The following is a 13,349-nucleotide window of genomic DNA, read 5'->3' as shown; positions in this document are numbered from 1 at the left end:
AGTGCAGGCCTTCACAAAGTTTTTAGGAATATAGATTGAGACCAGTATGACATCAGTAATCTGATATATTTAAATTCTTGAGTTAAAAGTTTTTCTTTTGCTTTTATCAAATATATTCATTAATTGTGATGATAATTACATGATTTCTTAAGACTAAAATAAACACTTAATAAATGCATTGAATACACAGCAGGGTATTCATATGTTTGGATACCTTTAATTACTGTTATTTTTTGGTTCTGACCTTTGATTTTATCTGTTTTGGGAACTCTCAGTATGGAAATTCTCTCCCCTGGTGCAGATAAGTTACTCATCTCCAAAGGTGGGATGAAATCTTTACTCCTGCTCATGCATGAGCTGATACATTTCTGATCTGGTGGGCCTCAGATGTAACTCTTCTCAATTCTGAGGCCATCTTCCCTCTCTGTACCATACTGCCTTTCACTTCTTTGAGAATCAGTGTGATCATGATGGTGATTTCCCCACTTCTTAGCACATACTAAGGACTTGGTCAAAGTTAGTTATGAACTTCTATGAAGGTGCCATTAGAAAAGGATATGTTGGGTTTGAAGACTGTTGGGTTGATCTCTTGCTTCCCGCCCTTACAGCTAAGTGCAAGATTTGTGAGTGGGCCTTTGAGAGTGAGCCCTTGTTCCTCCAGCACATGAAGGACACCCACAAACCCGGGGAGATGCCTTACGTTTGCCAGGTATTGTTTTACTTCCTGACTCCTCCCTCATCGATCACTCTGGGGATATGCCAGTCAGGCCTGAACCATGCCCGGGATTAAAGCATGTACCCACAAGGGTAGTGAGTGGTGTGTATAAGGACTAGTTGTCATTTACAAAACTTTCCTACCTTTTTTAGAAGATTCATGCCCAGGAGGGAAATATGTGTGCCAGCTTCGGGTCCAGAATATTGGCTTCTGCCTCTCCTGTTTGACTCTCTTTTTTCAGTGCATCTGCCAGCTTAGGATGCTCACCTAGACTTTTTAAACTTAACTCTTCTTGTCTACAGCTGTAGCAATAACATTAGAGAGTTTGCTCTTTTCCCAACGTGGTTATGTTTCATATGTATTGGGAAAAGACTTGACTACCTTTCTTGGCCATAGCCTGGCCACTTTAACCCCTGCCATTCCATCCTGTCCCTCCATGATTAGGTGTGTCAGTACCGCTCTTCCCTGTACTCAGAAGTAGATGGTCATTTTCGCATGATCCATGAGGATACCCGGCATCTGCTCTGCCCTTACTGTTTGAAGGTCTTCAAAAATGGCAATGCATTCCAGCAACATTTCATGAGGCACCAGGTAACTTTCCCCAAAGTTTGACTAAGCAGAAAAGATTATTATTAGTCTTCGTCATTTAAAAGAAGAATATCACAACCCGATATTCACTATCTTGATCTGACCTCACCTGGGTCCTTGGGCCTTACACAAAAGGCAAATCAAGGGACCACAGAAAGGATGATTGCTAAGCCAGCTTGAATATTCTTCACCAGGATCTGTCAAATGGGCCCCTGGATTGCAGGGAAAACTCTCAGCTTCGATTTAATGAGGCAGCTAGTGGAGCCATAGTGCACAGAGAGCTGGGCATGGAGTCAGGAAATCCTGAGTTCAGATCCAGCCCCAGACACTTATAAAAGCTGTGTGACCCTGGGCAAGTCACTTAACCTCTGCCTCAGTTTCCTCAACTGTAAAATGGTATCCCCATTTTAGCACCTGCCTGACAGGGTTGTTATGAGGATCAAATGTGATAATATTTATAAAGCACTTAGTATAGTGCCTGGCACACAATAGGTGCTATATAAATGCTTATCCCTTTCCCTTTCTCCTTTCCTTCCCTTTCTCAGATGCACTTCAACAATAGGAGCCCTCTCTTTGTCAGAATCAAATAAGATCAATCAATCAACAAGCATGTACTCAGGGCCTTCTAGGTGCCAGGCCCTTTGCTAGTCACTGGAAATACAAATACAGTGAAGGAAAAAATCCCTCCTCAAAGGGACCTTTCAGGTGATCCTATGCAATTTGTTCAGGAATAGATAATAATCCCATTATTAAGATAGAGATTGAAGTGTTGAGCAATTTGCCTAATACTGTATTGTTCAGTGAATCAGGAAGAACTGAGAAGATGACAAGCCTTTGAGTCCACCTCTTGAAAAGCAGGTGTTGCTGTCCTTGGGTTCTTTCCTTTGTCCCTCGGTTAATCAAAATTCCCAATTTGGAATAAATGTGTATGAAGTGTCTGTTGCCTTCATGCCCTTTCTCTACTCAGGGAATGACTCTTAGGTTGGGCCCTTCAGGGTTTGTTTTTGCTTTGGGGTTTTTTTGTTTTGTTTTGTTTTGTTTTGTTTTTTTTAAATGTCTCTTATCCCTCAGAAGAAGAGTGTCTATCACTGTAATAAATGCCGGCTGCAGTTTCTGTTTGCCAAGGACAAAATAGAGCACAAACTTCAGCATCACAAAACCTTCCGCAAGCCCAAACAGCTGGAGGGCCTGAAACCAGGCACCAAGGTAAAGGGCCAGGGCTGCTTGAAGTTAACTGAGCGTGGCAGGAGGAGTGTCAGCACCTTAACATTCATCCTCCTTCCCCACTGAAGACCAAGAGTGGCTAAATGTACCTTTTTTTACCCCCTTTCAGGTGACCATCCGGGCATCCCGAGGACAGCCACGAATACTGCCTGTCTCCTCAAATGATGCACCACCTAATGCCTTGCAAGATGCTGCCCCCCTGTCTACCCCAGCAGACCCTCTTCCCATCTTCCTTTATCCCCCTGTCCAGCGAAGCATCCAGAAGAAAGCTGTCAAGAAAATGTCAGCGCCTTCCACTAAGTGCTGGGCCACTCGGGGCTGGTTGGGTAGAATGGTTGCCAACCACCGAGGTGGCTTGGTAGCCTTTCTGTGGGGTTCTGGGGGAACCCCTGTAACACTATGGAGATTCACTTTAATTCAGCACTAATGAGATTCTCCCTTTCTTTTAGCAGGAGTGTCATGGGCCGGCAAACGTGCCTGGAGTGCAGCTTTGAGATCCCCGATTTCCCCAATCATTTCCCTACCTATGTCCACTGCTCCCTGTGTCGCTATAGCACCTGCTGCTCCAGAGCATATGCCAACCACATGATCAAGTAGGCCATGTGACCAGACATTGGCCCTTCCCGTTGCCCCCTTAGCATCCTCAGCTTTCCAAAGTCTGTTCCCTACCCCCTGTCTGCACGAGGCCTTCAACCTTCCTTCTAAACTAAACCATCCATTAGCTTTCATGTCTCAGTTTCTAACTTGGCAGAGAGAAAGGGATTGGGAAGGTAACTGGAGCCAGGTGGGGTACAAGCAGCATCTCCAGTCTTTGGACCATTGAGAGGAGCAGCCAGTATCTATTTGGATGGGTTAATGTCAGTTTTCTTTTGCCTCAGCAATCATGTTCCACGGAAGAGCCCCAAGTACCTGGCCTTGTTTAAGAACTCCACTGTCAGGTATGATGTTTATAATGTTATTAACAAGACATTTTCCTTTGATGTTTTCTTGGGGGTACGTCTGGTGTGGTTGGGAAAAATGAGAAAAGAGAAGCTCATTTCTCAAACTTCTCTGTTGGTGGCCGCATGCCACCTTTTATTCTGCCTCAGTGGGATCAAGCTGGCCTGTACTTCCTGCGTTTTTGTTACTTCTGTGGGAGATGCCATGGCTAAACATCTGGTCTTCAATCCATCACATCAATCCAGCAATATCCTACCACGAGGTGAGCTGGGGAGGGAACAGGAAAGGGTCGAGAAGGGTTGTCAGGAATTTGTTTTGAGGAAGAAAAGATCAGATAGAATGGTGAGCTCCTACTGACTGAGAAAGCAGCAGTATTTCTAGCTGGTGTCAGTTGTCCCCTCCTCAGTTTCTGCCTGGGCTTTTTGCTGCATTAAATTGGGAAATATTGTCTTTGTAGTTTGTATAAGCTTCAGCTGTTACTGATCCTTGAGTGGGGGAAGAGTTCCTTTTCTTAATTTAACTATCTTCTTTGACTTCTCGTTCTGCAGGACTGACTTGGATATCCCATTCTAGGTAACCAAATTCCTTTCTGGGTATCTTTGTGTCAGTGTTGAATATTTTGGCCCTTTATCCTTGTGTTTTCTATTATTCAAAAAAGGACTTTCTTTTTGCTCTTCTTTTTTTCTTTCAGGCATGGCCAGGCCCATGACCGGGGCATAAAGAACACCTACCCTTCTGCTTTCCCCCACAACAAAATTGCCACTGTGAAATCCGTGGGCACCCCCTCTGAGTGTGGGGAGCCACCTGTTCACCAGGCCCAGCTGCTGTCAGCATCATCTCCACTTCTCCCTCCGGGAGCCCCCGGCTGTCCCCAGACTCCAGCATCCCTTCTGCATGCAGAGGGGGCTGAGTGCCTGAGTCCTGACGAGCAAGAGGAAGGAGCCCTAGCTCTGTCAGAACCCGAGCCAACAGCAGCCGGGGGCCTCAGTGGAGCCGGCAAGAAGGAACAGCTGTCAGTAAAGAAGCTGCGAGTGGTACTGTTTGCCTTATGCTGCAATACCGAGCAGGCAGCTGAGCATTTCCGCAACCCACAGCGGCGTATCCGGCGTTGGCTGCGGCGCTTTCAGGCCTCCCAAGGAGAGAATCTGGAGGGCAAGTATCTGAGTTTAGAAGCCGAGGAGAAGTTGGCCGAATGGGTCCTGACACAGCGGGAACAGCAGCTTCCTGTCAATGAGGAAACACTCTTCCAGAAGGCCACCAAAATCGGGCGTTCGCTGGAGGGCGGTTTCAAGATCTCCTATGAGTGGGCAGTGAGGTTTATGCTTCGACACCACCTGACCCCTCATGCCCGGAGGGCCGTGGCTCACACCCTACCCAAGGAAGTGGCAGAAAATGCTGGACTCTTCATTGAGTTTGTGCAGAGGCAGATCCATACCCAGGACCTGCCTCTTTCTATGATCGTGGCCATCGATGAAATCTCCCTGTTTCTAGACGCAGAGGTACTGAGCAGCGATGATCGGAAGGAAAACGCCCTGCAGACGGTGGGCACAGGGGAGCCCTGGTGTGATGTCGTGCTGTCCATCCTGGCGGATGGCACCGTCCTTCCCACCCTGGTCTTCTATAGGGGGCAGATGGAGCAGCCCACCAATGTGCCAGAGTCTATCCTGCTGGAGGCCAAAGAGAGTGGCTACAGCGATGACGAGATCATGGAGCTGTGGTCCTCGAGGGTGTGGCAGAAGCACACAGCCTGCCAGCGCAGCAAGGGCATGTTGGTGATGGATTGCCATCGCACCCACCTGTCCGAGGAAGTGCTGTCCATGCTCAGCTCCTACAGCACTCTCCCGGCTGTGGTGCCTGCGGGTTGTAGCTCCAAGATCCAGCCTTTGGATGTGTGCATCAAAAGGACTGTCAAGAACTTCATTCACAAAAAGTGGAAAGAGCAGGCCCGAGAGATGGCAGATGGCACATGTGACTCTGACATCCTCCTTCAGCTGGTGCTTTGTTGGCTGGCAGAGGTGCTGGAGGTCATCGCAGACTGCCCAGAGTTAGTCCAGCAGTCCTTCTTGGTGGCCAGTGTGCTGCCTGGCCCCGATGGCACAGCTAACTCACCTACCCGCAACGCTGACATGCAGGAGGAGCTGATTACTTCCCTGGAGGAGCAGCTGAAACTGAGTGGGGAGCAGACTGAAGAGGAGCCTGCCGACTCCACACCCCAATCCAGACCATCTCCTGAAGAGGTAATTGAACCCGAGAGCCTTCACCAGCTCTTCGAAGGTGAAAGTGAAACAGAGTCTTTCTATGGCTTCGAAGAGGCTGACCTGGATTTGATGGAAATCTGAAGGGTAAACTCCTGGGGAGGGGAGGAGTAGGCGAGGGGGTGGGGGGAAATGAGGTACAAGGCGGGATGGGAACTTTGGTTTTTTAATTTTCTTGCCACCCCCTTGTGTTGGTTCATACTTCCCTTTGAATTAAAGGAAATTAATGGATCATGTCTAAGCTGAGGAGCTGGCCAGAGGCTATTCAGCTTCTGCAAGAGAGGTTTTCATGACTTTTTTTAAAAAAAATAAAATCACTGTGTTTGGTATTTTTCCAACGAAACATAAGAAAAAGAAAAAAATCCATCATGAGTGAATTTTTTTTTCTTTTTTTGGTTTGTTTCCCCTTACCTCAACTGTATCATTGTTCTGTTTTTTTTATTGTGCGGCTGATGTCTTTGGGCATGATACTATCTAACCATTGTTAATGTAAGACCATTTCTGAAGATGGGAAAAGATAAAAATATGTAGCTGACAAACTGGCATATGTATGTGTGTGTGTGTACACATATACATGTCTTTTTTTTTTTTTTTTCCATTGTGGTCTTAACTTTTTATACATAAAAGGGAAAAAAGATGTTTAAAAAAAAATCACCAAATTCAGATCCCCCTCCATCTTCTTTTTCCTTTCCTCCCCGAGGTATTGGTTTCTGCTGTGATCCTACATTTAAAATTGTGGCTTTAAAAATGTGTGAACCGTCTCTAATTATCCAAAATATTTTTTTGGATTTTTAAAAGTAATTTTCACAGAAAGTAAATAAGCTCTGGCTTTTGTGAATACTTGACTCCCTTTCCCCACCCTTGTCCCTCTGCTCCTCCCCTATTTTGATGAGATTCATCTTATTTCTAGAGATTGGGAGCATGGAATAAACAAAGTAACTGAAGGCTTAGGCTCACAGTAGGGCATGGGATCCTCTCTACCTCCCCACTGTGTGCTGGTCTGTATCCTGCCAGTGCCCTTAGGAAGAGGAGGGGTCCTGGGGTAGGAAGGAAAAGCCCAAGCCTGCTCAGGAGAATTGTGTGCACCATAGCCAGGAGATATAATTGTACAGGCCATGGTCAACCTTTAAATTTTTTTTTTTTTAAAGGTAAAAACAAAAAAATAAAAATTAAAAAAAAAAAACCATAGCCAATATACCCTTGTTTTTTGTGTGGCTTTGCCATACTTTCCCTAGAGCTAGAGAGAAGAACCCAACCCGGAGACAAGATAGACTGGGGTGTGCACAGACATTGTATCTTTTTATTTTTCACTGCCAGCTTCAAAGAAGGAAAAAAAGGAAAAAAACCACAATTTTTCTACAGTTTGCATGTTTGAGGGTTTTTTTTTTATTGTATGTACTTAAGATATAAACGGAAATAAATGCATTTTGACATAACAGCAAAGAGGAAAAAAACACCACCAGCCCACCTTGCCCACGGCTACGCTTCTGTTTGTCCATCCTGAGGTTTTTAGCAACTTTCCCTTCAGGGAGCCGGGAGGCAGTGTGCACAGACCTGTAAATGATTCATCTTTAAATTGTACATAAGTGGAACATTTAATAAAACCAGGGAAAATGATTTATAAACAAATTTGTTTTCATTTTGGGTATCCTTGTCTTGGGAGTAATAGGTCTAAGTTGTATCCCCTACTAGAGTTTCCACCCTTTCTTAAAATCAGAATTTAGCAATTACATCATCTCTTACAGAGTCAAATGTTTGGGAAACTGACCTTCCTGAAACAAGTCTGTTGGAAGTAAGAGTTGGGGATGCCATAGGCTGGTGTTTTATGCCATGTTGTCCATTCTGCCAAAGCAGAACCTCTTATTTCCATCACTTTCCCACACCCCAGCACATTCCCCCTGGATTTGGTATTTGCTATCATTTGGGGCATTTAAGAGCTATAGAATTCAGCTCTTTAGAAAATTCATGTCTGAGTGGATGAATTACATTCGATATTTAGGTATGTATGTAATTTAAGGGGAATGATCATACTTAAGGGAGAAAATTCAAAGCCCATTTCATCAACTGCTTTGGATATGGATTTTACTTTTAAAAGGGTGATTTTTTTTTTTTTTTTTTTAAACACAAGAGGTAAAATATAAGCCCAGATAACCAATGTACCAGAGATAATTTAATTTTAGAACCAACACTGCTTTTCTTAATGCCTCTCCCAACTTTATGATACAGTGAGTTTTGTGATTTTGGAAGCCACACAATTTGAGCAAATTTGCAGACCTCTATGGAATGAGAGATCAGACTGGGGGGGGGGGGGAGCGTTCTACACTACAAAGCCAAGGCCCATTCTGTCCTTGGTTTTCTTTTACTTTTTCACTTGAATGGGGTTTTTTTAGGGGGGGAAGGGAGAGGGAGGATAGCCCAATAAGTTGACTACTTTATGTAAAGTCAATTTTGTGGCTGTATTTGCAATTTTCATTGATCTTTGTTTGCCACTAAATTATTAAGCACCTTATTGCTACTTTAAAAATGCACTTTTGTTGAAACCAGGCTTAAGATTACATTAGAGCATTAGCATTAATCTTTGGGGACTTCCTTTATATAGAGAGTCTGAGGCCCAAAAGAATTCAGTGTGGATACTTCCTTACAGAACAAATTCATTTTCTTGAACAAAGATGTCTTGAGAGAGAATGAAAACTAGGTGGTTGTGTGGGTGGAAGCGAACTGCAAGAGGCAACAGGCTCACCATCTTATCCCACAAGCACAAAGACAAAAGGTCCAGAATTATTTATTTCCTACCAATCTCTTATAAAAGAAGAAAGTCAAATCTCAGTCCTGGGACAGCCAACATGGCTTTAATAGCAGGGTAACTGTGAGAGCATAATAGAAGAGGCTGGAGATAAAACTGCATCACTCAAAACCACTAAAAAAGAGAAGGAAAAAAAAAACCATTTGAGGCAGAAAAGACAGAATTATGGCTTAAAAACAGCACTGCTTCACAAGTACTTAAAACATCTATTTTTTAAAGGTTAAATGGAACCTAAATGATCATGGTTTCCACAACTAGTAAAAGAGGCAGATGGAGGATTCAAATTCATTTTTCCTGACTTCCAAGGCAGTCACTCTGACCAGTGCCCAAATTCTAGCAGAGGACAGCTCAAATTCTCTTCTAGAATTCATGGCATCTTCAGAAAAGAAAAAAACCATACCCAACAGAGTTCACGTTTACCATTCCCATCTACAATCCCTAATATCCCCCGCCCAAAAGAGAAACCCTGAATTTCAAGTCACCTGATCAGGTGGGCAATATCCCAGTTGGTTTCTGCAGACAGAGGTCCCTCTACTTCAACTCCTTTCTCAGTCACTGTGGCAACTTCAAACTAAAAGGCAAAACAGAATGTGGTGGTTGTGAGGCTTCAGAAAACCCCCCTGGCTTGGTGTCAGGCCAAGGAATTTGATTTCCCTCAGATTTTAAGAGGAGTAAGATGAGGGATAAGGTGATATGCACTTTAGATTGAGGAGGTTAACTGTTCTAGATAGCCACAGACCCTCAGTGGCACCCCAACCCTCGGCCTGACTGTGCCTTACCCTGTTATAAGAACGAGCGTCCCGGTAGTACAGCACGCGCATGCAGCGCTCCACCAGCTCCCGTGCCTCTGCCCGGTTTAGAACTGGCTTCTTCTCCAGAAACTCTCGCATCAAGGGCTGAGAGGGAAAGAACCGCGGGATTACGGAATTGGGGGATGGTGGCAAAGAGGGAGAAGATGACACATTTCTACCAACGTCTCACATTAGGGAAAGTCTATTCAATGCCTCACACCTTCCTTAGTACTTAGAATTCTATCCTGGAGAAGCCCCCCCCACTCCTGTTACTGCGGGGAGGTCAGGGTCAGCCTGCTTACCTGGGCCAAGTAGGCACCGTAACCAGTGGCCAGCGTGGGGGCTTCATAAGCTACACCAAGCATGTCCACATAGCCAAGGAAGCTGGAAAGAGACAGTGAAACTGGTCAAAGGGCCCCTTCTACTTTGGACCTCCCCAGGCCCCACCCCACCATTAATTTCTGAATTTGGATCAGGGGTGAGCAGGTGAATACAGCCTTGGGGTCGAGGCCCTGTCAAAGCCTCAGATGTCTCCTAACCTACCTTTCCCCATCCGCATAGCCGCCGATGACCATGGTGTTCCAGAGCGGGTTCATCTTGGAGCGGCGGCTGTACATGGCTCTGGTCAACCAAGAATGGATGGCTTTGGGGCTGTAGCTATGTCCATCACCCAGCAGCTCTTCATCAATCCTTCAGAAGAATTGAGAAGGAGGAACTAAACAGTGAAGCAGCAGCCAGGGAGATCCTTCTACCCCCCAATAAGATGCCAGGGAGCTGTGAGGGAAAACAGCCCAGCTCCTGCTACATCATCTCCCACTACAGGCTCAGAAGAGCATCCTAATGCCCTGTGCGGAAGGAAGATAGAACATTCTCTCCTCCCCACTTGAGGACTCCTCAGGATGGGCCCTAGAAATGAGGCGTGGCCTCTATGGAACCGGCACCAAAGGACGGAGACACTGGGCCCTCATGTTGACTTACACCATCTGGTCAATGACTTGCTTCACATACTGGAAATCGGCATAGTCCCCAGAAGCACCAAGCATGGTGTTGTTGTTGACACGCATGATCCGAGAGATATTTCGAAAACGAGCCAGGGAGCCATAGGAGCCCAGCATGTCCGCCGCAAGTATCACACCGCCCTCGAATTTCACACCCAGGACGGAGGTCCCCGTCACCATCGGGTTCCTGGAAAGATGCAAGGGCGATAACGTCCATTTATACAACAACGCTTAAAAATCTTCCAAACCCTCGGCCTCCGTCCTCTCCTCAGGTTAAACAACCCCCCTGCGCGGGCAGACGCTGAAGAGAAGGTAGCGGCCCCCCCCCCCCCCCCCCCCCGTGAGGAAGTGCATCTGGAGATGAGGGACTCTCCATCGTTCCGCATCTACCCACTGGTACCCCAGGAGCCGCGCTCACACTCTAACGGAGGGAGAGGGAGGGAGAGAGCGTGTGAAAACCGACAGGATAAAAGTGCGGAGGGGGCCGAGAAGCTAAATGTAATAACCACGCAAGAGAGGGGGAGGGGTTTCAGGCAGAGCCACCGAGTCAGAGGAACGTTCCCGGACAAAGCAGTGTCTGGTTGGGCCGGGACAAGGAGAGTCTGAAGGAACACCAGGGCTGGGAGTGGGGATCGTGGGGGGGAGGGGACGAGGAGGGGCCTCTAAGAGGCTGAGGCCTGAAGGGTGGGTTGAGGAGGTAAGGGAGCTTCGGTTTCGGATCCGAGGATGAGCGGCCCGCCCGGGGCCAGTTACCCGGGCACTGAGCGGGGGCTCAACTGCGCCGGGAGCAGAGAGAGGGAAGAGGAAGGTGGGCGTGCCCGGCACGGAGGGTATAACTGAAAGCACCGGAGCGCCGAGGACCGAGACCAAAGCTCGGGGCAAAGACGGAGGGCCCACAAGGGCAGGGCAGGTGACTGCCGGCCTAGCGGTTTCAGCAGGAGCAGAAAGGGTCGGGGAGCGGCGAGAAGAAGCGCCGGGAAAGTCCGGCAAGAAGGAAAGGAGCAGGACAAAGGCTCAAAAGGGCAGCGAGCGAAGAAAGGCAGCGGAGAAGGAACCAGCCGCAGAGCCCCGGCGGAAACGAGGCCGGCGCTGGAAGCGCCCCCAGACTCCAGGACACCTTCACTTCCGGTTTTCCACGGTTTTTGCCGCTACCTCCCCCTCCACGCCGGTGACCCCCGGGCCTCGGTCTTGGCCCCGGTTCCAGCTGCCGTCCAATCAGCGACCTCCCCCGAGTTCCCCACCAACCCCCCCACCCAGCGGCGGCCCCGATGCGGCCATTCGGGAAAGTGATGTGGACACTCACTGCGTCCGAGTAATCGGGCCTCCGTAGACAGAACTTTCCGGCCCCGGGAGGGCTCCCGGAACGGGCGGGATACGGTAAAACTGGCCCGGCGAGGGGCCCCCGGCCCACAAACCCAACCGCGGCTCCAACAACGGTTCCATCTTAGTCACTCTGCCTAGGGGAAATGAAAGCGCCTGCGCGAAGGGAAGTGGAAGTGACGTAAAAAGCCTTCAACCGCTTTCTCCCGCCTCCTCGGGATCGACCAATGAATGAGGTCCAACTCTGATGACGTCGTCGTCACGTTCCGTGTGGCCGAGTGAGGCGGGGGCGGGGATCAGCGCCGGGTACGGGAGTGATCCTAAACTACGGAGTCGTCACTTTCCCTTAGAAGTACCCGTAGGATAGATGTGCCGCATGGGTACGGGGCAGTGCATTTTTATATATAATGCCATGATGTAAGTACGCACGCGTATATGTATTTGTAAACACAGTAAGGAAACCCCAAACAGGCTAAATATTTTTTCTAAAACTGTAACTGAAACATCAAGGCGTCCTGAAATGCATAATGCTTTAATGTCCGCGTAGCGCTTGACGCATACTATTATGTCATTTGATTCTCACCAGAATCCTGTGGGGTAAGCATTGTCATTCCCATTTTACAGATGAGGAAACAGAGAGGCGGAGTGCCCAGTCCAGAGTTCTCCTCATCCCAGTGCGCCGCTTAGTGGCCACCGCGCTGAAGTAAAGCTAAAGGAAACTTCCCGGCAGGGCCCGACCAGTGTCTCTCCAGTTATTCCTTACAAGGACTGAGGCCTGTCCACAGAACCCTGGTTCAGAGCGGAGCCCAAAGCGAATGAAAGCCGCAGAGGAGGCTTCAAACTCAGTTTTCCCTTTCTGGCCAGGTTCATTTATTTACCCGGACAAGTAAATTCGGCACTTATGGCAAAAGGGTCTTGAGGGATTTCAGAAACTTAACAGGTGAGCAGGAAGTGCTGATTTTCAATCCACTTGATTTTTTTTGTTTTTTAAATTTTTAAAAATTTTATAATTATAAATTTTTTTTTTGACAGTACACTACATGGGTAATTTTTTGCATTATCTCTTGCACTCCCTTCTCTTCCAGTCAATCCCCTTGATTAAAAAAAAAAAACAAACCAACCTACAATAAGGAAAACATTTTAGAAGTTTGCAAGGAATTGAAGTTCCCTGGCCTGTTTTGTACAATCATTTGCACAATCTGTTCTCTTATTTTTCAAAATCAGGACATTTGCCCTTCTTCCAATCTATCGCCACAATCTTGGTTTGCCAGAACACCCAGTACTGGGACTTAAACTCAAGGCAGCTCAATGTTCTCTATTTTCCTACTTATCTTCTGTTTCAATTTCCCCTTATTTAGAGTTTGTCCTTTTGTAGGTCAAAGCTCATTTTCACTGGAAAAGAAAAAAATAAGCATAATAAGAGTTGAGCAGCTCTTCCTTCCCTCCATCATTCATTATCATTTTATCTACCTTCAAAGTGGACTTATTCCTCCTACACTTTCTCCCTCACTCCCATAATTTAAAAAAAAAATCCTTCTTGGGGCAGCTAGGTGGCGCAGTGGATAGAGTGCTGACCCTGACGTCAGGAGGACCCGAGTTCAAATCTGGTCTCAGACACTTAACACTTCCTGGCTGTGTGACCCTGGGCAAGTCACTTAACCCGAGCCTCAGGAAAAAGAAAAGAAAGAAAGAAATCCTTGTTAACTTTAGCTTTCC

At 47.1% G+C, this 13,349-nt stretch overlaps 2 protein-coding genes across 17 annotated transcripts in view; one reads left to right on the top strand and one right to left on the bottom strand.

Annotated features, from left to right (window-relative positions):
* POGZ (pogo transposable element derived with ZNF domain) overlaps positions 1 to 7,838 on the top strand; it is a 63,314-nt gene extending 55,476 nt beyond the window's left edge. For 8 of the 16 annotated variants that reach the window (XM_074265367.1, XM_074265366.1, XM_074265371.1 and 5 more), the window contains 9 exons: positions 609 to 709; positions 1,160 to 1,306; positions 2,360 to 2,509; positions 2,637 to 2,809; positions 2,980 to 3,120; positions 3,406 to 3,465; positions 3,616 to 3,728; positions 4,015 to 4,039; positions 4,158 to 7,838. In XM_074265367.1, coding sequence (XP_074121468.1) covers positions 609 to 709; positions 1,160 to 1,306; positions 2,360 to 2,509; positions 2,637 to 2,809; positions 2,980 to 3,120; positions 3,406 to 3,465; positions 3,616 to 3,728; positions 4,015 to 4,039; positions 4,158 to 5,805 — 2,558 coding nt within the window. In that variant the 3' untranslated portion in view covers positions 5,806 to 7,838. The remainder of the gene's footprint in view (positions 1 to 608; positions 710 to 1,159; positions 1,307 to 2,359; positions 2,510 to 2,636; positions 2,810 to 2,979; positions 3,121 to 3,405; positions 3,466 to 3,615; positions 3,729 to 4,014; positions 4,040 to 4,157) is intronic. The other 8 variants (XM_074265374.1, XM_074265369.1, XM_074265368.1 and 5 more) reach the window with 2 other exon arrangements.
* Positions 7,839 to 8,487: 649 nt separating this feature from the next.
* On the bottom strand, positions 8,488 to 11,796 carry PSMB4 (proteasome 20S subunit beta 4). The gene is made up of 7 exons (XM_074265399.1): positions 11,617 to 11,796; positions 10,294 to 10,500; positions 9,859 to 10,005; positions 9,618 to 9,699; positions 9,304 to 9,420; positions 9,007 to 9,095; positions 8,488 to 8,638 (listed from the first exon to the last, which is right to left on the bottom strand). Exons 1-7 carry the CDS (start codon positions 11,754 to 11,756, stop codon positions 8,626 to 8,628), a joined length of 795 nt encoding a protein of 264 aa, XP_074121500.1. The 5' UTR covers positions 11,757 to 11,796; the 3' UTR covers positions 8,488 to 8,625.
* Positions 11,797 to 13,349: the final 1,553 nt, after the last annotated feature.

The sequence above is a fragment of the Sminthopsis crassicaudata genome, chromosome 4 (assembly GCF_048593235.1).
Source record: "Sminthopsis crassicaudata isolate SCR6 chromosome 4, ASM4859323v1, whole genome shotgun sequence".
NCBI classification, from domain to species: domain Eukaryota; kingdom Metazoa; phylum Chordata; class Mammalia; order Dasyuromorphia; family Dasyuridae; genus Sminthopsis; species Sminthopsis crassicaudata.
Note: the sequence above shows the minus strand (reverse complement) of the source record. Positions and strands in the feature narration are given on the sequence as shown.

What these genes read in the sequence shown, in the direction of transcription:
- PSMB4 (XM_074265399.1), bottom strand. Translation starts at nt 11,756, where the DNA reads ATGGAACCGTTGTTGGAGCCGCGGTTGGGTTTGTGGGCCGGGGGCCCC. An exon ending in CAAGTCATTGACCAGATGGT is followed by an intron (nt 10,006 to 10,293) that starts GTAAGTCAACAT and finishes ATTCTTCTGAAG; the next exon opens with GATTGATGAAGAGCTGCTGG. An exon ending in ACGGTGCCTACTTGGCCCAG is followed by an intron (nt 9,421 to 9,617) that starts GTAAGCAGGCTG and finishes TTTCCCTCTCAG; the next exon opens with CCCTTGATGCGAGAGTTTCT.